The sequence below is a fragment of the Candoia aspera genome, chromosome 4 (assembly GCF_035149785.1).
Source record: "Candoia aspera isolate rCanAsp1 chromosome 4, rCanAsp1.hap2, whole genome shotgun sequence".
NCBI lineage: Eukaryota > Metazoa > Chordata > Lepidosauria > Squamata > Boidae > Candoia > Candoia aspera.
Genome location: NC_086156.1, coordinates 73,636,522 through 73,663,373, shown reverse-complemented (window position 1 = coordinate 73,663,373; position 26,852 = coordinate 73,636,522). Strand labels below are relative to the sequence as shown.

The 26,852-nt window shown below is 37.4% G+C and overlaps 1 protein-coding gene across 1 annotated transcript in view; it reads left to right on the top strand.

Annotated features, from left to right (window-relative positions):
- MYO1D (myosin ID) overlaps positions 1–26,852 on the top strand; it is a 130,005-nt gene that overhangs the window by 55,405 nt on the left and 47,748 nt on the right. The window contains exons 17-21 of the mRNA XM_063300556.1: positions 630–853; positions 1,150–1,294; positions 2,149–2,253; positions 12,098–12,211; positions 17,277–17,431. Of these exons, the coding sequence (XP_063156626.1) occupies positions 630–853; positions 1,150–1,294; positions 2,149–2,253; positions 12,098–12,211; positions 17,277–17,431 (743 nt within the window). The remainder of the gene's footprint in view (positions 1–629; positions 854–1,149; positions 1,295–2,148; positions 2,254–12,097; positions 12,212–17,276; positions 17,432–26,852) is intronic.

Here is a 26,852-nt window from a genome sequence, read left to right as displayed (position 1 = left end):
AGCATTTAGTGGTACTTAAAGAATAAATCAAAGAGATTTATTTTGATTCATCTCCACTTGAAAATTAATTAATGCTACTGTATGACATCACAAAGAAGTAGCAAACATATAATCCTGCAGTGATGCTGGCAGTCTACCAAGCTGAATAAGAATACTACCATACCTGTTGGCTGTGGGCTAGGGACTGGGGAGCTGAGTAGAGTTTCAAGGAGCAGAACACCATTGTCCTAAAATATATCTATTTGCCCTCAGTTAGTAGAAGCAGAATAAATTATGCCAAGGTATTTAGATCTGCATAATTCATATGGCTTGCATAGTATTTCTTGGTGCAAAAGTCATTCTCTGATTCAAAACAAACATGGTTTCTTGCATAGTGCTGCCTTGTTTATGACACCAGCAGTGAAAGGTGTGGGGATAAGTTTCTCTCCACATAATGCTAAAAGAAATGTACACGCAAGCAAATTGTGAGTCTTCATTTCTGTCAATTTGTTTACATCATTTTTTTCCTGTGGGTCAGAATAAATGAGACCCTGATAGGAAGAAAGAAACTACTCTTTCTTTCATCTTTCTGTTTATTTCACCTTTCTATTTATTCTGGCCTAATGTTTTCTGGATGGCTACTTCTGTAGGTTTGGAGGGGCACGTTAGCTCGACTCCGATACAAGAGGACCCGAGCTGCCCTCCAGATTATAAAGTGTTACCGTCGATACAAAGTGAAGTCTTATATCTGTGAGGTTGCCCGGCGATTTCAAAATGTGAAGTCTATGAAAGATTATGGAAAGCACGTGAAATGGCCTAATCCTCCAAAGGTTCTGCGACGGTTTGAAGAAGCTCTGCGTGCAATCTATTACAGGTGAGAAATGGAAACCATCTATTCCTAGAGTTATAGAGCTTGGTCAGTTCCACACAGCATCTTTGGCATCTCCCTGTGAAGTTACTTGTATAGATTGTCTTTGATTAAAGTACAGATCAGATGCTACGTCAGGATGTGCCAGCTGCAGAAAGAATACCATGCATCCTTCTAATGACATGAGTCAGTTGAACATCTTTTCTGTGTGAAAATGCTAACACTGATGGATAGTTCTGTATTTTTATTTCATCTTCCAGTCTCTATGTCAGATTCCTGTATGACTTAATTTTTTTTCTCAGATGGAGAGCACACGAACTCATCAAAAGTATCCCACCCAAAGATTTGCCACAAATCAGGGCAAAGGTGGCAGCAATGGAGTTGCTTAAGGGCCATCGAGGTGATATCGGGTTGCAAAGGGTCTGGCAGGGCAACTATCTTGCATTGGTAAGTATAGTAGAATGTGTCAAAATTCAGTCACTCTTTCTTGTCATACTGCAAAAATGAAAGCATAGTAAGAGATTAATAGTGAAGTATATGCCAGGCTCTTATCTAGATAAATTAATAATTTATTAAAGTAATTAACAAATTAGCTCATGTGGATAAACAAACTGAAATTCCAGACAAGATAGAGGTAATATTGTTCAGTAGGTAAGCTAATCTGGGTGTGTTTTGGTTTAGACTGTTATAGACTGAACTGCACTTTTGGAAATTCAAGTTCTGGCCCTCATATTCCTAGAATAAGATTTCCAACTTTTCTGGGCCAGTGGGTATGTTTGGAAATGTAAATCTTATTATAGGCACTCTTACAGTATGATTGCCACAAGTAGATTTAGCCAGTCACAAAACACCCGTATATCAAGATGGAGGCCACTGTTGGAATGTTTCTGGGTGTGCCTGTGTCTCCTTAATTTTTTTATCAGATAGTTGTAAGGAAATAATAATAATAATTGGAATAGCAGCAACAAAAATTGTGGTACCTGCCTTCTAGAACAGCATCTCCCCATATGGTCGCCACCCTGATAATGTTCAGAAAGTCACTGAAATTTTGGCTATTCTCCTGGGCCTTTGGGCGTGGTAGTAGTTGAACCCCTGTAGGATGTTTTGCTTGCTGTAGAGAGTTTGCCTTCTGGACACACATGTTCTGTTTCCTTATTTTTTATTCCTGCCTTTTTAAGTGTAAGCTAATGGAGGACAGTAGCTACAGTTTCATTATAAACGTATATTTGAGATTCTGACTTGGAATGGTAAGGGTGCTGTGGACTTATTTTCATGACAGATAAATTCCTTATTTCTTCAAGAATCCAGGTAATTCTCAGGCTACAGGTTCATTCACCCCTGCTACTTTTGAGTTGCAACGAAAGGACAAGTTCATGAGCATTCTTTTCTCATCTGAAGTTCGTAAGGTAAGCTGGAGAAGATTGGAAAAAATCCTCCCAGAACAGTCTGTGGGACAGAAAGTAGGCTTCAGGGGAAAAGAAAACGGTTTTTTTATGGTTGAATCTTGGTGGAAATAACACAACTGGTATTTGTTAGTAAAACAGTAAGTTAGTTTAATGGTGATGACCTTCTGGGCTATTAGGCCGTGGTCTAATTATTTGGTATCCTGACATTTCACCAGCAGATGTGGCTGGCATCTTCAGAGGTGAAAGTGGTCAGTTCTGTGATGTACTTAACCCCCTCCAGGTTCTCTTTCCTCTCTGCACAACCGTGATTGCCCTCAACCCTATTTTTGTTTTGCTCATTCTTATGTCTTCTAGAATGCTCGGTCTCAGAATGTATTCTGCCATGTAGCTTGTTTGATGAAAACAGCCTCCTTCTGTTCTTTTCATGAATTCCAAAGCCTGTCTCTGTTATTTTTTTGCTACCCATTTGGTTTCCTTTCTATGCCTTTAGCTTTTTCAGATTTTTTTCTTTCCTCTTTATATTTGCTCACTGCTTATACCAGAAACAACTTCATGTCTGTTACAATGTAAAGTGCAAAAAGTTGGTGCAAAGTCCCAAAATTCATACTGGACGTGCACTGCTTTGCTGCTAGTCAGGGCTTCCTAGGGTATATCCTTGTGCATTTGTCACAAACTTTTCTGAGCTTTATGTATTTACCTTGGGTAATTGGTGATGCAGCACTGGGGTCACCTTGATGGTCCAAAGCAGCTCTAAGAGAGCAGCAGTAGTGCAGCTGCTTTGTTCTGAACACAGAACACACTGGTGGCAATTACTAGAAGACGAGGAAAGAAGAAGGGCAGTGGGATGGTGAAATGGAAGCCTAGCATGGAAGCCCAGATATTTTGGGCACCTGGGCAGTGAAGCAGTGAGGAGGAATTATGGCTCTGAGGCAGAATTGGTAGGAATGTTGGTGTAGTGAGTGCTCTAGTACTAGTGTATCATTATTTCTGGCAAGCCTAAACAATTTCTCAATTTAAAAGCTCTCGGGTAATATAATTAGTATAGCCTGTTACTAAAAACCTTCAGAAAGACTTTTAAATAAGAGCATATTGTACTAGGCCAAAGGACTCTTTGTATAAGACAGCTGTAGGGCTTTTTAATGTTATTAAGCCATTGGTCCATTAATGGACTAACAACTGAGACCTATTTGAAGTAATTTCATCAGTAATCTACTTGTGTAGCTTAATTTGTCCTATAACATTTGATACTTTCTTTTTTTATTATGAATTTTATTAAGTTTGAAAAGAAAGATAAAAGCTACGAAAAAACAAAAAACTACAAAAAAGAGAACTAAAAAGGTGTGAAAACTCAAAAGAATTTTTTTTCCAACATTACAAAGAGATGTGACTTCTGACTTTTAACAGCAAGGATATACAAAAATTTTCCATAATCAATCTCTTACGCTATATTAAACCAAAATCACATTATTTCTATAAATCATTCCCCTTTAGCACATTATAATCACTAAGTACAGTTACTCCCTCCCCTTATATAATAAATAAATTATTTTTATATAATTATAAATATATTTTGTCTTATAAATAAAGACAAAAAATTCGTATAAACCTCCTAAACAACTCCCCGCCCCATAACACTTATTTAATCATTCCCTTCCTACTACTGTTCTATACATTTCTGTCTACTGTAATAAAAATCAAACTAAAAATCACATAAATTGTCTGCCATTGTACTAAATAATACAACAGTTATAATAATCTTAATCTTAATAAACCCAAAAAAAGAAAAGTAATTCAAAACAATGACCTTAAATTCTTAAAACCATTCAAATAAAGATTTTTATACCCTAATAATCTTAATCCATATCCTTAAAAACAAATAACATCAGTCAAACCCTAAAAGCGATCCAGATAAACATTCTTTAACTCTTATCCCACTTCAAAATAAACCAGAGCATTTACATATCCCCACAATGTGCACAGAGCTTTTCTCTTTAAAAAATCAAACAATCCAACTGCCCCCCTTAAAAATTCCAACTTCTCTTCAGAAAACCTCCCATACGTAATGACCTTCTTTTTCATTGCATTTCACCAAAAAGTCAATTTTACATATTGCTTGCAGATCCCTCTCTGCAATTTCTCCAACTCCACTATCCAATCTTCATCCAGCTTCTCAACAGAAATCCCAATCTCATTCTTAGAAGAAACATTTCTATCACTGTTGAATTCCTCAATTTCATCCAGTACATCCCCAACCAGGCGACACATTTTAGAGCTCATATTTTCCACAATGTCCTTAATGTCTTGTATAAAAACTTGATAGGAGTCAGAAAAGATCTGTTTAAAATCTTGATGGAAGTCAGAAAAAATCTGTTTAAAATCCTCCATTTCTCACACAGTAGACTATGGTATGCTGTAGGAGCTTAACCAGCAAAAGTTGAAGATATGGAAAAGTTCTGAAGTGTGTTTACACAAAGTGAAAGTGAGATAAGCAGACAGTTTCCAAGGGAAAGTAGAAGCAGAAAGCTGAAGGTTTAAATCAGCTGATTCAACATGTAGGAAAATGCTAATATCTTCAGATTTGATACCAAATAACAACAGGGAGACTGTTGTTTACTCTCAATCCTCTTTTATATTTGGAAGGAAAACGAATTCCAAACTTAAAAAAGAATTCTTTGAAAAGTAATCCCAAAAATAACGATAAGCACCAAGAGAGCCAGCTTCTCCTTGCTGTAGAAAGCCTCTCTTAGGGTACACATACTTTAAAAAATGTATAAATTTGGTGATTTAGAAATGGGGTGGCTGGTTGTAGTGTCCCTTTAAGACTACAGCACGGCTTGGAAAGTGATGATGTCCCAGCCTCCCAGCTAGCTCTTACCAGTCGAACGCGAAACGCTGTTTGCAATCTTCTGGCTAAAGCAGCCATCCAGAGGACAGATGGGTAGATTCCAGGTGTTTTCTTTCATCCAGAGAACATTCCTGGGCTTCGGGAAAACCTGCCTGAGCCCCCCCAAAATTGCCGCATTGTTAGTTCCGCCTGCTAAGCCCATGGGCGCAGCTGCTCAGTCCGCCATGTCCCCACCAGAAGTCCAACATTTGATATTTTCTTAAGTAGTATTTAGAATCTACTTATGGTCTCCCCCTTGCTACTGCTGAAACTTTCCACAAGGCCCTACGAAACAGTGATCAAGAATTGATAGCCTTTGTCTTTGAAGTCATACTCAGCTTGCTCCCTCTGTATGTGCATGTCCTAATCCATATAGGTACAATGACAATAAATCAGGCATTCTAAAATTGGTATCTGTGCCAAGCCATATCACATATATAGCTTTGTTTCAGGACAGTGGGTTGTATCCTGAATAATTTGCTTGCCCTGTTTATGTGTCTGTGTGAAATTAGGCAATTGAATTGAAATGAAAACATAGCATTTATTGGTCTCAGATTCTTCAGGTTCCCCTTTTGTTAAATATATTGGGAAAGACCTGCTGCTGTGCTCCAAACCTCCAAGAAAGGTGCAACACTTGATTTGAGCATGATCTTCCTTCTCTTTAGTACAAAGGACAGCTCCTTGTATGCAAGGCAGGATGCTGACATTAGAAGAAATTATGACATCCTTGTTTTCTTGGAGGTCTGTGTGGGCATCAGCCATTAGATATGAGCTGTCTGATTAATTACTTGATGTGATTCAAGTGATAACAATCCAGAGCAAAATAAAAATGATACCAATAATTACCTGCATGACTTTGCACAAAGTAAGAATTCCTAGATCCAGCCAGCTGGTGCTCTTCAGGTTACCTCTAGCACACTAAATTCTGAGGATCTTGATATGAGCCTAACGAGTTGTTTGACGAGGAGAAGTCAGGTCCTGCCCCATCATGTTCAGTTAATTAATGTAATGTGCAAGTTTGCATTCCAACATTATTCCAGCTATTGCTGACACAATATAGACTGATGGTAATTAACTGACTCTCTCAAATGTGTCTGAACACACATTTGGATAGACCTGCCTTGCTTTTGATCATGTTTGCATTAGTTTTCGAAGAGCACAGAATTTAGTTCAATAAATTTTGCCAGAACAAGTACATCTTAATGGCATTCAAGTAGCACACTCATAGTTTTTTGGCTGCTTATTTGTATTTTTCTCCCACCTGGACTATAGTGGTTGAAAAAGGTAAGCTAAATCTATCTTTGTGAATGAATGGAAACTACAGGAGCAGAACAAGTTAGGTATTAATTAGATATAGAGAAGAAGTGATGGTTGCAAGCAAAATACTACATTTGCTCTTTTGTTTGTTGTCATGGTTCTATTTTTCCTATACTTGAGTTAGTTCCTCTTTTTAGTTTTTAGAAGCATTTTCAGAAATGATTTCTTTAATAACTTCAGGGAGATCTGCTGTTTAAGAAAATAAATTGAATTTTTCTGTCTCCTTCCCCAACTAGTCTTTGGAAATCCAATCAGAAATAGCTCCTGGTGTGCCATTTGCTTTAGGAGTGGGATTGTCAGTACTGTAAATGACAGTGAGAAGTGACACGGAGGTATATTTATAAGCAATACAAAGACATTGAGGGTAATAGTTGAATGGGAAGGACAAGAGATTTCTTTAGAAAAGTAAGAGAGATCAAGGGAACCTTTTATGCAGAGATGTGCACAGAAAAAGACCAAGAGTGCAAAGGCCTGTTGGAGAAGACTTAAAAAAGAAATGGAATGAATATATAGAAGAACTGTGCAAAAGAGATGCCAAAATTGTGTATGTGTATTGTGTGTATTTATGAAGATTTCATCACTGAATTAGAGACAGATTCTGGAAGGTTAAATGAAATGGACCCTTGAAAATATTACTAATATCAACGCTGCAGAAGTTGATCAGAGACCAGCAAAACTATGTAAAATCAAAGATGATTCAGGTAAAGGTTAAAGGTCTCTTCTGTATTCAGAAGAGACAGAAGCCAATTTACTATTTTCAGGTTACAATAATTGATTTCACCTAGAGATATAGAAAGAATGGATGTCCTACTCTCTAAAAACAACACTAGGAGATTTCTGTTTGTTATTTCAATGGGATCCTTAACAAATAAGATACGGCAAGCAAAGAGTCAATCTGCTACTTGATAGGAAGACTGTGGCAGGTCTAGACAACATGTTAATGTGCAAAGACATCACACTGATAAAAAAGTATATATTGTCAGGACTGTAGTTTTCCAGTTTGTAACCTATGGCTGTAAAATCTGGATCATCAGAAAGGCTGAATGAAGGTTCAGTTATACCTTTGAACTGTGGTGCTGGAGAAAATAGTTGAGAATACTTTAGACTGCAAGAACAGATCATTCAGTACTATAGGAAGTAAAACCAAACTCTGCACTAGAAGCACTTAACAATAAAACTAAAGCTTAGATGCTTTGGACAAACAGTGCGAAGGCAGGAGTCATTGGAGAAGACTCTGATGCTTGGAAAAACTTTGGAAGACAATTGAAAAAGAGGCTGACAGAAGATAAAATGGCTAGATGCTATCACTGATGACATAAGCACTGACTTACAAGAACTCAAAGAAACAGTTACTAACAGACAATTCCAGCAAATTTATGTCCTTTGGGTCACAAGGAGTTGAAAGTGACTAATGGCTGAACAACAGTAATTCTCAAGAAAGTGAGTAGCATGTAGTAATAATGAGAATGAAAGGCAGTGGTGGTGGTGGAGTTTTAAGCCTATTATTCATAAATAATAGAAGCATTTAGAAACAAAGGCATAGCAATGTAATTGTGAGAGATTGTGAAGAAGCTGGGAAAGAAATGGAAGAGAATACATAAACAAGAGATAGCAGGTGAGTCAGCTGACAGCTTATCTCATAAAAGACAATAGACCAGGTGGAAAAAAGTCTAGGATGAAGTGCTCATATTGTTCAAAGAGACTCTGCCTTAATAAATAACTACTGTACGAGACTGGGAAATTCCTATTACGGTTTCCAAGATTGATGTTAAGCCCCACACAGGTTGGCAAAATCAAGAAAGAACCAGAGATTTGAGTAAGTTATCTTTAATTCTTCTTGAGGATACTGTAATAGGAATGGAAAATTCCTTCCTTAGCTTCTTCACAATCTTTCACAATAATCATGGCATGTTGTTACTTTTTTTTCCTATTACTACAGATTGGCACATCCTTATGAATTCCATTGTTCCTTAGTAATTTAAATGAAATGAACAGTACATAACACTGCAAAGAGCTGGCCATGATCTAATTAAGAAAATAGAGTTAGTAAAAGTGCCCTTATTTCTACTTTGAAATGTTGGTGTTTATGTGACAAGGCAATTGAACCTTCATCTGATTGCAGAACTAGGACAGTGTAGCTTAGTCCATCAACTTGCCCTAGACCAATTACCAACTGATTACTCAGTGACTTGTTAGAAGGTTTCAGTATCTAACTTTGTTTCTTCCTCTTCCTCTATACCATATTTCTCTCTGGCTATGTCTTTTGGATTGTAAGCCAGTGTTATTTTTAAAAGAAAATATATAGAAACTTGCAGGCACTTTCTACACTAAAGCCCTTGAATTATTAGCATATATTCTATTTCTTTCCTTTTTATAAAATGAAAACAGCTTATCTTCCTCATCCATCCTTTCCATCATACTGTTCCTTTTTTATTCTGAGCTATCTGTGGTGGTCACAAGTTAGATCTGGCTTTTGTCTTGGAGAAATTGCAGTGTGATCTGAAGGTGAAGGACATTACTATCAGTCCTCTGTCATGGTCTGATCCGACTCTCTCAGTTATGGATACTTTTCATCCAGTCTTCAAACTTTCCTTTTTGTGGAAGGTTATTTAGGGTTGCGGTTTTAAAGGCCCCTGGGGGAAGTTGATCATTTTGACCCTTTTCAGTCAGGTTTCAGGCTAGGACCAAGTACAGAGATTGGAATGATTGAATTGTTGACAACTTTTGGCAGAACTGGGATGGTGTAATGACTGTCCTGGTTCTCCTTGATCTCTCAGTATCTTTTGATACCATTGATCATGGTATCCTTCAGGATCAACTGCAGGGATTAGGAGTCGGAGGCACAATGTGGCAGTGGTTCTCCTCTTTTCTTTTTGGCCAGTTCCATTCAGTGTGGACAGGTGCAGAAAGGTTGAGCCTGAGGTCCCTGACCTGTGAACTGCCATACAGCTTGATGCTCTTGCCCCTTTTTTTAACATCTGCATGAAGCTGCTGGGTGAGGTCGTCCATCGACACAGATTCAGATACCCAGCTGTATATCTTGAGCCAGATCGGGTAATGATGCTGTCAAACTCTTATCCCAGTGCCTGGAGTCTGGGTCTGCATGGAAAAGAGTAGGCCTAAACTGAACCCCGTTTCCTGTTCTTAATACTTTTTAAATCAAGCAAAATGGTAGGAGTAAAGAACTGTTAATAACCTGCCTAAAAGCCAGACAAAGAAGGAGCCAATTTAACCTTCTGCAGGAAAGAGTCTCATAGTCACAGTACTGTCCCCAACAAAGGAAGAAAGAAACCTTTATTATGGTCATAAGAGTCAGTTCAGTGTAGGGTTAAGGTAGTGGACTAGAAACTGGGAGACCATGAGTTCTGTTCCTCCCTTAAGCATAAAAGCTGGCTGGGTGATTTTGGAGCAGTCATTCTCTCTCGGCTCAGCCCATCTCACAGGATCATTGTAGTGGGGAAAATGGGAGAGGGAAACAGTGAAATGGTGTTTATGCTGCCTTGAGCTGTACAAAATAGAGGCAGGAAATAATAATAATAACAATAACTACTACTACTACTACTACAATATGATACAGATTAAAAACAAATTATATATGTGACTGAGTATAATGAATACAATTTTTCTAACACAAGGAGAAAGAGTTGGTGCATACTGTATAGAGGTATAAAACTGGGCAACCCAGGATGACACTGTTAAATAATGTTCAGACAGGAGAAGAGACAGATAAGTCATGCTCTCTGCCAGGGAATTTCTTCAGAACACAATGGATAAAAATCTGGGATACCATATAGAAAGACCAGTAAAGGATTTTCCTTAGCTGTCCCCACAAGGACTTACACATTGGTATAAGGTATTTTTGTGATGCCTAGCAGAAGGTAGTGCGTTCAGCCTGGACAATTGAAGACCTAGCAAAATTTCAAAACTGTGATGGTGGAAAGATAGAAAGCTGGCACATACCCATTTGGAAAGACCCCCATGTGCTGTGAGGCTGGGAACTAGTCTTGTTTGATCTGAAGATTGATGTCTCAGATACATTGGTTAAAAATACTTCGGGTGTTTTTGAAATTTAATGGGTATAGTCTCTCCAGCAAGAGCCCTATAGGATGAAGCTTGTCAGGGTGCTGTCCCTAAGAAGGTCTTGTCCTGTCTCTTTGCCAGGTTAGTCTGCCTTGATTGTGGAGCATACCGAAGGGTCTTTGCAACAAATCAGACTGTGGGCAATGTTTCAGGTATCCAGGTTCCACTCTACTTGAGGCTTTATAAATAGGATCTGACATCTTGAAATGTGTCACAGAAATAATTAGCAGTTAGAGCAGTTCATGCAAAACTGGTATATATCAACAGAGAAAGTGCTAGAAAGCAATCTGGCTGCTCTGTTTTCCACTAATTACAGTTCTCAACATGAAGTCCCCATTATATCCTGTTTCTAAAATGCCAGGTACAAAAGCTTGAAGTTATTTCCTGAACAGAAACTCTGTATGAGGGAGATAGTATACATATAAATTTCTCCTTGACTATCAAGCATAAGTTTCAATTCCAAGAACCAAGGTAAACATATTTGAAAAATTAGGACTATGGTGCCTTTTTCAGTCTAACACTGAAAAAGGCATACACTTTTATAAGCTATAGTTCACTTCATCAGGTGTATGGAGTGAGTAAACTAATGTAGGATTTCAGTTGGGCTGATGGGGGTTGGGGAGGAAGACGGTGTTTTTGCAGGTACAAGTTACATTTTCTAGCTTTTTAAGCTAAGTAATATAAACTAAGTTAGTTTCTTCATCTAGGATTAATTCATGGAGGTTTCTTATGCTGAAACATGGGTACAATTTAAATATGATGCTTTGCTAGCATGGCAGGTCATTTTACTGAGGTTAGAGAAAGATTCAGAAAAAAAACTGTAATTTTCTGTCCTTTCTCTTCCTCATATCTTGGCATGTTTGCCTCTCTGCTGAAGCAGTCATGATTTCATAATAAAAACACACACTTAGTCAGTGACAAAAAATATTTCCTTTACTCAGCTAATTGATGGCGAGTTAATAAAAGATAATTGTTTTGGGCTAGTGCTAAAATCTTCCAGTATTGGCCAGTCTGAGCCCCAAAAGAAGAGTATTCCATGGCTGCATTGCCAAGATCAAGAAAGACTTGACAGTCCCAGAAATCCAAATCGTTTGGTGATTGATGATATAAATCTGAAGCAAAGTCAAGGGTTGTTCAGTGCTTTATGTGTCAAAACAATACCTTAAATTGGATTTGGTTACAAAAAGCATGTATAAAAATGTATACTAATACATTATATTATTATGTTATTTTCTATATGTATTGTTGAAATAAAATTCATTTTTTTTTAAAGAAAAATTCAAACATTTTAAGGAGGCATTTGTCAGACTTCCTTTGTAGCAGCCTGGACTTGAAACAGTTAATCCAAAAAAAAAAAAAGTTCTCAGAACTCTGATCAGTAAGTTTTGTTAAAAAGATTAAAATTTCAAGATCAGAATTCCAGTGAGTACTCTTACTTTCAAATGAGATCTATATAATGCAGCAAGATTCTGATTCTCAACAATAATTCAGTTTGTGTGTAATATATTGTGTTGTTCTTAAGATAATGATTGTAATACTAGCATGGTTTTTGATTATTTCCAGATAAACCGCTTCAATAAGGTAGAAAATCGAGCAATTTTTATAACTGACAGGCATCTTTATAAGATGGACCCTACAAAGCACTACAAAGTGATGAAAACTATCCCACTGTATAATGTAAGTATTACTCTGTTAGCTTCCTGAATATTTTCTTTAGGATTTATTTTTTATTCATTACAACTTGTGAATTGTTTCATAGCTACATGACTAGGAAGTCTCAATGTGTTGTACTGTTTCCTTCCTATATATCATTTCCAGTGGTTGAAGATCTCAGCATGGTTTAACAGAGTGTGATCATTTGGCATTTTAAAATAACGTTGGCAATCCCAACCAGAGACGTAGATCTTAAACCCCTTATTATCCAAATGTTGCTTTGAGCTAAAGTACCTATTCATGCATTATGATCTCCCTACTTCTCAGTTTAATGGGGTATGGTGGCTCAGTGGTTAAGATGCCAGGCTTGTTGACCGGAAGGTTGCAAGTTCGGCGATTTGAGACCCGAGTGCCATGCAGCGGAGTGAGCTTCTGCACTTGCCCCAGCTCTTGCCAACCTAGCAATTCAAAAGCATGCAAATGCAAGTAGATGCAGTTGTAATTGAAATTATTCCACCCCCATTGCAAATCAGGTTGATTGTCAAAATGTACAGACTTTCAGCTGTTTGCAATGAACAAATCAAACAAAAGCAATTGAAATAGCTCAACACAATGAATGCTTCAAGTGGTGTCCCCAAATTCAACTGAATATGCAGCTTGTAATGACTTCTCCAGTCTCAAAATTATTCAACCCCCTGAATAGAATCCGTCACAACAGCACACATACAATATGCAAAACAGGTGTTGCCTCAAGCACACCTGATGCAACTAATCAAGGGCTTCATTAGTTGCACCAGGTGTGCTTGAGGTGGAACACATGAAATACCTGAAGTGGCTAGGGGTTTGTTGAGTGTCACGTTTGACTGCATGTTAGAAATACAGTATGGCTAAGTCAAAAGAATGGTCAGGAAAGGTAAGAGAAGAGATCATCGCCCTTCACAAACAAGGAACAGGATACAAAAAGATAGCAAAGGCACTGGATGTTCCTAGAGACATGCAAACCCAAGAATATTACTGAACTGGAGGCCATTGCTCATGAGGAATGGGCTAAGATTCCTCAGGAACGCTGCCAGAAGCTGGTGTCTGGCTATGCATCTCGTTTGCAGCAGGTCATAACAGCAGAAGGGTGCTCTACTAAGTACTGAAGATGCTTGCCATGAAGGGGTTGAATCATTTTGAGACTGGAGAAGTCATTATAAGTTGCATTTTCAGTTGATTTTGGGGACACCACTTGAAGCATTCATTGTGTGGAGCTATTTCAATTGCTTTTGTTTGATTTGTTCATTGCAAACAGCTGAAAGTCTGTACATTTTGACAATCAACCTGATTTGCAATGGGGGTTGAATAATTTCAATTACAACTGTAAATAGGTACCGCTTTGGCGGGAAGGTAACAGTGTTTCCATGATTGTCATGCTGGCCACATGACCACGGAAGTGTCTTTAGACAACGCTGGCTCTTCGGCCATGGAAACAGAGATGAGCACTGCCCCCTAGTGTGTCATTAGACACGACTAAATGGGAATCTTTACTTTTTATCTTTACTTCTCAGTTTAATCATACAGAACTTGCTGAACTTCCCCTGCCATTTCCTGTTGCCATTGCAATCTTTTGCTCTGTATTGCCCAGTCTTCTTGCTGTATGTTCAAGGGTACAGCTGCTTAGTGCAGGATGGGATATCCCAAGTTAAAAGGCCAGAATTTATTTTAAAGCAAGAACAGTAATATCATCTGCAAGCTCTTCTCTCTGACCTCACAGACAATTCTCACAGGAGCTGGTTGGGTGCTGTAGGGTTAGGGAAATATATTTCTCCAATTATAATTTATTGTTATAAATTATAACATATTTTATATGTCAAATTATATTAAAATGGCTTGGTCTTATGACACTTTAAAGAGTGAAAATACCAAGTAATTGGAATAAAGAGAAAGAGAGAGAGAGCGCAAAATATTTGCTTTACATTTTTAGGGTAAGTCGGATGGCCCATATTCAATTCTCAAAATGTATATCTCATGATAGGGCCAAAATTTCAGTGTTTATGAGATTTCTCTTTGAAGCTGCAGACAGGCAAATTACTTTCACTATGATAAACTTCCTAAACACTTTCTTCCTCCTTACCAGTACTTATTATGGCTTAGAGAGGACCAAGAGAGAAGTGGTTTTCTGTATGCTACATTAACAAACGTTTTTACAGTGAAAAGCTTAATGAAATCATCTTACTTAATGGCTTAAAAAAGACTTTTTTTTCTCTTTAGCATATATTCATTGCTTTTTAAGGCAGCTATGTGGAGTCGATGCTCCATCAAGCTTACTTCCAACCAATTTATAATTAATTTAGTTTATGTACTAGTCCTTCCTATCTAAAACAATAGTTATGGCTTCCCCCAAGGAAGTCTGGAATTTTAATTTAATGAAAACAATTTAGAATTCTAAGGGAAAAAAGGCATATAAAATATTTAGAATGGTATGTTGGGTGGACAACTAGCTTTTTCCTGAAGCTTATAACCTCCCACTAAAAGCATATTTTAACAAATGCTGGGATCAATTTTGCTAATGTGTAAGAATGCATGCAATAACAGATCCAGGTAAAACTCCACTGCACTTTGTATAAAAAGCAATTGAGAGGAATAAATGAAATGATTAGCATAACCAAATAAAATCCCTCTTCTTCTTCCTCAGTTGGTTATGGGAATAAGGCTGTTTTCCATAATGGCTCCTATTGTGCTCAGCGGTGTAGCTAGTCCAGTCCCGTAGCATCAATAGGACAGTTCCAACAAGTTTGTGGCTGATTTTGCCCAATGTAGTATTTTTTCTCTTCTTATTATATTAAAATACTTTTAAAAAAACATCAACTTCAAGGCTTTAAATTGCTGTTCAGTTAAAGTGCATTGAGCCAGTTTCATTTATTCTCTACCCAACCTATTTCATAATATAAGTAGTTAATACATTGCTTCCAGATTTTCTTTGTCCAGAACCCTGAAGTGTAAGGAAATAAATTGGATTGCTGATTTGCAACCATCAGTTTCCATATAGTTTTCAGGATGAACTTGAAAGAAACCAATTGTCAAAGACTCACCCTAACCCAAAGTTCTGTATGGTCACCGAAGCACCCATGTAACTGTGTGTGAGTAGGAGTTTGTATGAAGCTTTTCCAAGTAGGGTAAGATTTTGCTCAAGCAAAGCTCCATTAAGCCTTGGGAGTGATGTGAGAAATCTTTCTAGTCTTCCAAACTTATCCTTATTTTCCTCATCGACATTTCAGAAAATATTATCCAATGGCAGTTAAACCTTTAGGCTGGTGTTTTCCCTATGCTGATCTTTGGCTATAGGTTTTGTTTTGAAATATTTATATATGTAGTCAAAGAAGGGAGCCCTGGAAATTAGTTCCCTTAGAAATTTTGTGGAGAGAAAGATAGACAATAATATTTAAATCTTATACATCTCATTTGAAAAAAAAATGGCTCTCTTTTAAAATGACTCTCTCTTTCAGTACAAAGTCTGTACTGAAACTAGCCTTGTTGAACTTCATTTCTCTACAAACCAATGTTCACTATCATGGTTTCTAAAGCTGCCTTGTCAACATAGCAATATCCCCATGGAACCTGTTGCCATAGCAGTCTTAGGCATCAGCTGATGTCTGGTTCTCCTGCAGCTTGTTTTCTAGCTTAGGAAGCTACTGTATACTTGTCACTTCTAACCTTTTAAAAAAGGGATATCACCAAATAGGAATATCGCTTGGTGTGTCTTTGACTTCTACAAGTAAAAACAATTATTTTTGGATGATGATGATGACAATGATGTTGTTGCAAGATAAAAATTCCAGGGTGGAGCAAATAAAAACCAGGATAAGATACATGGAAACATTACACATTTTGAAACATGGAAGAAATACTGTATGTTCACTTTATATTTAGCAAGGGTATGCTGTATTTAAAAGTGTTCCATTCATTAATTTATAATTTACTGATTTTATTAAAAAGGAAAATTGTATATAGTTATTACTATTGCTTCACACAATTTTTGTTGGGATGAACCAGGATCAATTACTGCAGTCAACTTGGTATGTTGAGCATGTGCGTTGAGTGGATTAATGCAGAGTATATCACAAAGCAATTGTCCAATTGCTTCGGTGCGTGCCTGTCTAATATGGCAAACCACCATTATTCATGTCATCCTCCAACTATTAGAATAGATTTAAATCAGTTCTTTAAATCAGTGTTCACTAAGTGTGGTTGTTGATTTAAAGCTTTCCCAGGTTTAGGTTACATAATTACCTTTCTGTTTCAAAAATTATAGAAACAAATTACAGACCCACAAAGACAGGTTGCCTTTAAATGTCATGCTAAACCAGAATTCTCCAACAGCACTTTCATTTCCCTCCTCAATCTCATCTCATTGTGAGAAGATACAGCCTAAATTGAGAATTTCTTTATTTGAATATGAAATATTAGTGAACCTTGTAAGTGAGATTCCAATAATGCAGTGCACTTGCTTAAACATGTAAGCTCTGAACTGGATTTACATAGTAATTTTTATTGCTCTTTTAGGTTCTCTTATAACACCAGCTTTCTGTTCCACAGAATATGATTAAGTCTTAATTTTCCCATCCAGAAAGAGACAGATAGCTCTAGAAGATTAAACTGGCATTTCCTTTTGTGCTTCAATAAAAGCTAATCATGAAATTTGACATCTTTTTTACATTCCTTAAGGAATTAATGGTCAGGATAATCTAGTTATAGCTGAACATTCCTATCTGTGTATATTTTTGTCAGTTTTTAACATTGAGACTGTTGGAGAATGTTGGAAAAAAGAGAAAATGCTACTTGAATAGCAGTAGAGCTAATGATGATGTAAGACCCCTTATTCGTGGACTGGGGACAAGATAGTAAGGACAATGACAAAGTGACATGGGAAAATTGATATTGTCCAGTCATGATTGTCCCATGGTTAAACACAAATGGGAACCTGGCCTAAGAGAGCCATTGTGTAATAGATTGCCTTGAGAGGCAACAAATACTTTAAAAGCCCTTGCTTTTAGTGTAGAAAACATATATAAAACTTTGCTAGCTTTAAAATTCTTGTTTCATGCAGCTAACAGGACTGAGTGTCTCTAATGGAAAGGATCAGCTTGTGGTTTTCCATACGAAAGAAAACAAAGACCTAATTGTCTGTCTCCTGAATATGCATTCACTTAATGAGAACAGAATTGGGGAGCTGGTTGGAGTCTTGGCAAATCACTTCAAAAGGTAAGTGTGAATGCATACCTCTAAATCTGAAACAAATATGAAAGTAGACACTAATACAACTGATGTTAGTGTTCTTTCTGGTCTCTTTATCTACAACTTGATCCTTGGAGTTTTCCTATCTTCATTCCTTTCCTTATTTGAAAAAACTCTCACTTTGATACTGCTAATTTGGGTTTTCTTTTGGCACTGCTTGATTAATTATTTATTTTATTTTAAACATTGACAAAAAACGGATCTAGGTGGCATGCATTTTGTGAGAAGCAACGTGTTCTACTGTGCTGTGTTATATTCTTAGTAGACTTTTTAGTTAGAACTTCCATTTCCTGCTCATACTCACCAATTATGTATATTATTTGAAAAATATTCAGCTAATACTTTACAGTTCCTTCCCCTTCTTGTCTTAACAAAAGCTGATATTGCAGCAGCAATTCACCCATTTGTTTTGTACTCTAGTTTTCCCTTAAGTATATTTGAGGTACAGATTTAAAATATGACATCCTAGGTTACTAGTAGCTACTATCTTCTATATAGCTTTAAAAAAAGCACACATCTTGAAATTCTGGTTGAAATTCCTATGGTTTTGGTAACACTTTAATCTCCCTGATGCTGTGGAACAATTTTAGTTCCTTGTGGAAGATTGGCATTCTCGTAGGCCTTTGTGCCTATTTGTGGAAAAAAGTGGAAAGAGTCTCTCATGTGTCCCTTCAAATTGTCATGATGAATCAACCTAATCTCTCCTTATCTATTCTTATGCTAACTCAGAAGAGGAATTTACTCTCCTACTCTTAGGTGACAGATCTCCAGATATTTCCAGAAAAGTCACCAAATTTATTGCAATTGCTATCACTATTACAGTCTCAATTGTCTAGTAGCTCTAGGAACCTTCATACTACCTATTTGTCTTCCCATCGGATGTACTGTTACTGAAAATAATCCAGGGCTGTGAATTCAGTAACATTCCAGCTGTCTGTGTTTGATTCCATATCAAACTAACTTTTAGCAGTTAGTGCTGTTCGTCTGACCTGAGCCTTGTCTGAGTTTTACATTGTTAAATGACATTAATAATTAGAAATAAATTTTACTCCTAGAGACAATAGATGCATTTACTTTTTTCCTATTGTAGTTATTTGGACCTTAGGAAAGAATGGAAAGCCTAGGGTGAGTAGAACAGCATTGATTGCTAAAAGGCAGATTACAAATGGGAAAATTAAATCAAGATAGATTCCTGAATCTTATACTCCATTTCCTCCCTTCCAACCTCCACCATTCATTCTCATATACATACGTGCACACATACTCACTTTTTCCCTTATTGTTCACTCTTGAACATTTACAGAGCCATTCCCTGAAGACATATATAGAGAGAGAGGGTGCATAAAAGAGTACTTTTTTATTAATATATATAGTGTGCTTTCCCTCCTTCTCTCCACTTCATCTCAGTATAATAGGATGTTGCCATTTAAATCTGAGATCTTATTGCCTAGTTGATTAGTTATAGGAATTCTTGAATAACATGATGATTACTGAGTTCATAAGTTCTCCCTAAACCAGACATCGGTGCAGATTAGATAGTACTGCATGATTTTAGGAAAAGGATACATATATCTAAGCATCATGCTATTTCCAGGATAAGCAACATTATGTAAGTGCAGAAAATGAGTAAGAAATAGTAAACCAAGGAAATAAAAGGTGAGAAAAGAAGAAGAAAATCCAGCTAAATCTGGTTTATACCAACACAGTTCTCTGTATTCTTCATAACCTTCATAATCTTTGCATCTGAATAGTGCTGTATAGCTCCACATATTTCCATAGTACTTTGTAACATATTTCTTCTCAATCAATTTCAAGAAGTTTCAGCAGTTTCCTGAGGTCTGTTTTCCATTCATTCACTTGGGGGATTAATTAACAGATTAATACTTCTTTTCCATGCAAAACTTGCAGTTTTCTTTTATGTCCATTTTTCTGAAGTACCACTTTCAACACTAACAATAAGTGGTCTGTTCTGCATTCAAAAACTTTCATCACTCATGGATCCTTCACTAATTCTCTCAATCATTCATCACGGTCAGTCAAATATTGTTTTCAGGTTCAGTTTTTGGCTATATTCAAACCAGCTAACCTTTTTCTAACCAGATGCCAAGCAATAATCATTCTCATTCATTCCTGGGTCTCCTAATGGCCAAATAACTTTTTCTGTATGCTGTCATGTCATTTCCATCCATCCATTCTAGTTAACTCACAGGATGAGTTGCATTTATTCAGAATGTTGCACCATTTTTCCTTAGGTCAGAGTCCTGATCAGTTGGCACATTTTGACCAGTATGCCTTAAATGAAACCTGAATTTTACCCCAGATGCATTTATGTTATTCTATGAAAGCTAGGCTCTCTTGTCTAAAGATAATCTGAAAGCCAACTTATAGTTACCCATATCCCACATGAAGTGAACTGACACACTTGGGATACAGCAAGGAAGAAAGGCACCATGAATTAAAATGAACTAAGTACCACATGCCCCATTTAAATAATGATGCAGCTTGATGCTGAGATGAACTTGAATGTGTTATGGGGGGGGGAGGAAAAATGTCATCCCTGCACACACTGTCCTTCCCATTTTAACTGTGCACAGACAAGCTGTTTGGATGGGAAAAAAGTATTTGTTATATGGAGAATTCTGTGCAGCAAGATTAATATGCTCTTTAAAGAAGATGACAGATTTTGCTCAGCTTAATAAATTCCATACCAATTTAGTAGTAATTTGTTCATTAGCTGCCTTATCCTATATACCAGACAGCCAAGCTATCTCCAAAAAGACTCTCCTACTGATTTTAGTAACCAGACACATTCATAGTAGGAGAGGCACTCCTCCAGATAGTCAGACCTCAAGACTTTTATGGCTTTAAAGGAAAAATCACAGATGAAAAATCCTATTCTCACCATCATCTCTTAGAGATGGGGTATGTAATAGGACATCTGAAATTGGTGGAGGAGGCAATATTTTGGGGAATATGGACCAGAAGATGGTATACAGGGATAACTGTGATATATTGCCCTCAAATGTTTTGACTTTTGTCCATGGCTAGTAGGAGTATAATTTAAATGGGGAAGATATATATGAGGAAACCCATTCTAATGTATTTTTTTCCCTGTTGAAATCATTCACCTACTACCCTTGCTGTTGCCCTGCTAGTAGGTATTGAGAAAACATTTAGTTCAGTATTCCAAAATATATATTATTAAAAGAGATTTTGTAAATTATATCTGAACATCTTATCTGATATGAGAGATCCATTCTGAAAGGATAAGGTCACTTCATATGACTAACATCTGCATTTCCTTTTTTATTTTTCCAGTGTATGTGTCTGGAATTGGGATATATTTTAACAAATTGTTGTGGTGTCAAATATCAGCAATGCAAAATTAGTAGTTTCAGTTCTGTACATCTTTTCACTCTTTTTTTTTTCAAATTGTTTCCCATTTTATTTAGTTTGTAAGCCAGTTGATAGATTTGAGATAACTCATTTTAATACTGTGCCCCTGAATCATTAAAGCCCAAAGAAGTATCAAATTAGTTACTTCAGGGGGGGTTTGTACTGTGGCCTTGAATTATGATTAATGTATTGTAGCATACTAAATTCTGATTGCAGTGTTCTTTATTTTATTGTTTTGCTTTGTAATTTAATTTTATGTATACCATTATGGAGTCTGTATCTAAAAAGCAGTAAACGAGTATGCTTATTAAAGAACATTTAAAGAAATCTATTTGAAGCTTTTAACAACCACTGACATTTTGATCAATCTGTGTAATTTGGTGTCATTGGTCACCCTTAGCTCCAGATCACTTATGAACCCAATTCAAAAAAACAATATAGATTTATGAGGGATTCTTGTATTTCTTTCTTCACTTTAAAAGCAGTGTGCATGTGATTCAGTTTTCCTTTTTGGTCTTTATATTTCCTGTATTCTTTTTTATTTCAACATTATCTGTTCTTACTTAAAATTCTTTTTTGTTGCACGTTTGAAAGTACAGTATGAGATTTTTAATTTATGAATGAAAAAAGACTTAAATTGTTCTTGCAGAGTTGAAGGAGAATGGGGAGTAAGTAACTATGTAAAACCTGATTCATATTAAAATTAAGAAGAAATTGTTAGGTTTCAAGGTAGTCTATTCATGCTAATAGGTACTCTCTTGAAATTGACCTCATTTTCCATTCTTCGGAAGAAAAAAAGTCAATTCCTAGAGAGGAGTAGGAAGAGTGGTAGGAATAAGCAATTTAAGTTGGAGTTGGGAGTCATCAGCTTAGGGTTGTGTGCTTTTTCCCTTAATGCTACATCACTGTTTCACATCTGTGTAGGAGTGTAGAGGAGTGTTTCTACTACAGTTTATTGCCAAAGGCAACTGTTGTATAAAACAAGACTTGACACTTGCCTCAGTTTCAAGTGTAGCTGATGCAGCTTCTGTGTCCATATGATAAAGGCCTGTCTCTGAGCTACGGTAAATTTTGAAGGCGCTCAGCAGAGGGAGCTGGTGAGGTGGCCATAAATAATGTTTTAAAAAGTATAATCTCTTTCCAGTTCAGATTTGCCTCCTGATGACTTCATGGAGATGCCCATGTTGTTTTCTTGGCAACTATACATACCACTGATGAAGACTAGAGTCTGTGGGAAGCCAGAGCATTCAGACAATTGCAATAAATTTCATTCATTAGTCTGACGTGACAATTCAGATAATATTTCAGTAAAACAATCTATATGCCTTCCTTAGATGCTTCCAAGAAAGTCTACCTTGTTTTGCGATAATCCTTAATGGACTTAAAAGATTATTGGCTAATAGCTAATAGAAAGTGTCCTCTTGAAAAGAGCCTGCATTGCTACAGATTGGAGGCCAGGGATTGTATCATTGGATGTACTGGAGAATGTTGGTTGAAGCACCAGGTGTTGGTTTTACTGTGTTTGGGGGGAGGTGTTGTTTGTTTTTATTGTTGTAAGTTGTATTACATAAGATTGGCAGCAATATAAGTCTTTTAAAAGCAAACAAACAAATTGATCTCACAAGCATTCAGGCTCCATAATAAAGTTGGTGCCATGAAATAGCTTCTTAGATATGAAGGTTGCTGGATCATGATATATAAATTCTCAGAGAGTTGTTAGATGGAAAATGTGGAATATTCTTCTGATTTAAAAAAATGCTGACCAGTTGCTTAAAAAGAGGGGAATACTGAGAAACTTTTGTTAAGTTGGTGTTCATTTTAGGCATGACAGACAACCAATGTCCTTTTCCACAGGAAATCTGTGGTGGCAACAATGTGAGAAGGGAAGAAAAATATACGTCCAAAATATTAAATGAAACATATGCAGTATCATATGTTTAGATGCATCTGTCATAGTGATTTGCCATATCTTTTGTTTCACTGCAGCTGCTTAAAAAAACCTTCTGTAGCCAAAAATTTCAACAACTTCCATATTAGAAATATTAAATGTCAATCCTCCACCTCCCTTTTTAAAAGTATCATATTGCTTAACAACTTCAGACAGACTGGTTTTGTCCTTTCTTCTTTAGCAAAGCTTTAATGTTCTTAATTAAAACTAGAGTCCTGACACTTATATATTTTGCAATTTTTAATTGTTATGTCCTGTTTTTTTGGGAAGTTAAAATCTCAGAATGCACACGTAGTGTGCCATCAATATGCCTATGCTTTTGAATTCTCACCCAGTTTAAGGGTCCCACTCATAAGAGTTTCGTTTTCCCAGCATGAAAGTGCAAACCTAACAGAGAAATGAAATAAAAGTGGGCAACAATTTTTTAAAAGATATAAATACAAACATGGATTTGTGTAATAAGGTAAGGGGTAACCAAGCAATCTGATTATTTCAATTTGATTACATAAGGTCTGTCATGTTCATCCCTGTGATATTCTAGTGAATGTGACAAGAATGCTAATGTCTGTTTGGTTCAAATTTACTTTCTAGCATTCAGGACTATAGAAAATATTTCCATAAATTGAAACTTTATATATGCTTCACTAATGGGTGAATTGCTCTTTGACTCTGAGGAGCATGTCATGAAATTTGAGGTCTGAAACTACAGTCAGGACCAGAAGTATTGGAACAAGGATAACTGTTTTGGCATTTGGCCTCTGTACACCACCACATTGAAGTTGAAAGGAAACAAACCCAGATGGGAGTGAAGTCAGGACTTTTAGCTGTAATTCAAGGGGTTTGACAAAAGTGGGGCACTAGCCATTCAGGAAGTACAGGCAGTGGCATATACACGGTTCCTAGGAATTTGCCATCTTTAGTTCTGGATGGGGTCGTGCTGCCCCGTTGCGTAACTTGGGGGTCCTCTTGGACTCATGGCTCCTGCTCAAAGAGCAGGTAGCAGTCGTGGCCAGAAGGGCCTTTGTGCAACTTCGTGTTGTGTGCCAGTTACACCCTTCCCTGGAGTGAGAGGCCCTTCGAACAGTCACTCATGCATTGGTCATCTCCCATATAGACTATTGTAATGCACTCTACATGGGGCTACCCTTGAAGAGTATCCGGAAGCTTCAGCTGATCCAGAATGCAGCTGAGTGGGCTATTCTTGGTGCCCCTAGATCAGCACATATAACACCTTTACTGCACGAGCTGCACTGGGTGCCAGTTTGCTTCCAGGTCCAATTCAAGGTGTTGTTATCACCTTTAAAGCCCTACATGGCATGGGTCCAGGTTACCTGAGGGACCGTCTCATCCCTGTTACATCAACCCGTCCCACCCAGTCATGCAGATAGGGCATGCTACGGACCCCATCTGGAAGAGAATTCCATCTGGCAGGGTCCAGGAGGCATGCCTTCTCTTCAGCAGCTCCTGCCCTTTGGAACATTCTTCCCTCAGAAGTGAGGTTAGCCCCCTCTCTCCTGGACTTCAGAAAAAAAATTGAAGACCTGGTTTTGCCATCATTTTTTTAAAAAAATTATTTATTTATCAAATTGGTCACCACCCATCTCCTCCGACCGGAGGGACTCTGGGCAGTTTACAATACAAAACAATAAATATATAATAAAATTCCAATAAAATGCACTATAAAACAATTTTGCAAAGCTACCAAATATAATAAAATCCAGATGGCTATGGTCTCATTCAGTCATTGCATAGGAGGGGGATTTCAAGGCACTAGCCAACCCCAAGTATGACTATTCTCCTCTCTGCCCCAAGCCCGGTGGCAGAGCCAGGTCTTCAACTTCCTCCAGAAGGCTAGGAGCGATGGGGCTAATCTCACCTCCGGGGGCAAGATGTTCCAAAGGGCAGGCACTACTGCAGAGAAGGCCCGCCTCCTGGACCCTGCCAGATGGAATTCTGTTATTGACAGGGTCCATAGCATGCCCTCTCTGCATGATCAGGTGGGACGAGCTGATGAAGCGGGGAAGAGGCAGTCCCTTAAGTAACCCTGTCCCATGCCATGTAGGGCTTTAAAGGTGATAACTAACACCTTGAATTGGACCCGGAAGCAGACTGGTATCCAGTGCAGCTCGTGTAGCAAAGGTGTTATGTGCACCCTTCTAGGGGCACCAAAAATAGCCCACGCAGCCGCATTCTGGACCAGCTGAAGCTTCCGGATACTCTTCAAGGGTAGCCTCAAGTAGAGAGCATTGCAATAGTCTATATGGGAGATAACAAGGGCATGAGTGACTGTTTGAAGTGGGGAGAAGAATAGCCATTCTTGGGGGTGGCTGGTTCACTAGTCCTGTCCGGGACCGGCCTTACCAGCTTATGGGCTGAATTAGATCTGCCGTTACTTGGATTTGACTATATTTTATATATGTATTGATTATTGGCATTATTTATGATTTTTATTTAATTTTAAATTGTTTTTATTGTGAACCACCCAGGGTCCCTCCTTGTTGGGGAAATGGGCAGTGATGAAAATATGACAAATGAATAAATAAATACTCCCAATGGTAAAGTTGTTCAACAATGGAACAGATTACTCAGGAGGTGGTAGACTGCTTCATCGGAGGTCTTTAATCAGGCTAGACAGTTATCTGTCAGGAATGCATTGGGTAGGAGGTTAGATTAGATTATCTTTAATGTCTCTTCCAGCCCTTACACTCTGTTTTTATGATTTGTGGGTAATTGGAAAACTACTGGCAACTTCTCTGCTAAAGTCAATCTAGGAAGAGATCTGAGGACGGAAGCATTATACACTGGCTCAGATTTTCTTTTGCCTTTGATCAGTCCTCCTGGATCACCCTATGTGCCTCTTGGAAAGTTCTCCAAATTCATTGCTCAAAACCATTAGGGCTTGCTAGGTACTTATGTGTGACATTTGCTCTGTTTAATGAAATGTCACAGGATTTCTTGACTGCAGTACAGTGAATATATTGTTACCGTTTTCTTTTTTATCATCCACCTTTGACAGTGGGTAGGTCATCAGGGTTTTTCATTTCTTAAAAAAAGTGACACACACAACAGTGTGAGCCCTCTGCAGATGCCACACCAGCTGAATCATACAAGCTGTACAGGTAAGCCAAGTCTTAGATCACCAAATTACTAATACACAAAATGTATGGGCTGAGATGACAAATGAGACTGGAAGAGTTGGTGTTGAGTGATTGATGCTGAAGATTCAGCAAAAGGAAATTAATGAACCCAAATGGCAACATTAGAAATGTTGGTCATGACCTAATGTATACCCTGTGCTTGTTGTTTATGAATGCTTTTCTCATTTGCAAACAGATACTGCCTAACAAGGTTACTCTCACTTGTACTTACATAAATAAGATGATATGTTTTAATTTTTTTCATCAAAGTTCTGGAAGTATCAACCTTATTCCTATGCTCTAAAAAAAAGAAAAAGAACAGGAGCCTCAATAAAGGCCATTTTCAAGCAAGTAGAGTAGCTTCATATTGTAGTTAAAAATGTGAGTCAGAGTTCCTGCCTGAAATTTCTCCTTAATCATAAAATCCAGTGGCTTTAGCCAATGCAAACCTCCAACTGGAATATGAAAATAATACAGATTTTGCTTGTAGAATTGTAAGGATTGTAGAGATCCTCAAAGATGAAACACTTTTTAGTATTAATGTTGTAGTCTTAATTACAACACTCTAGATTGAAAGTACGGTAAGCACAAAAGGTATTTCTTACCAGATACGCTTAGGAGCACGTGGTATATATCAGGATGCTAAGTATTAGTATAATTACTGTACTTAATTTATATGCCATCATTCTGTCTCTGCTGTCACTGAAGAGTAACATCTTGAGGGATCTGTCAGTGTACTGATCAAGTCCAAATAGCAGAGCCATATATGGATTAAGTTTCATTTATTTTTCAGTATACAAAAAATGGCACTCACATCCCACAGTCTGTTCAAGTCATTTTGATTACTGCGGCAGGTTAGCAAATTCTTCCCTCCCTGCTCAACAGGTCCATTGTTGTTGCTCAAGGC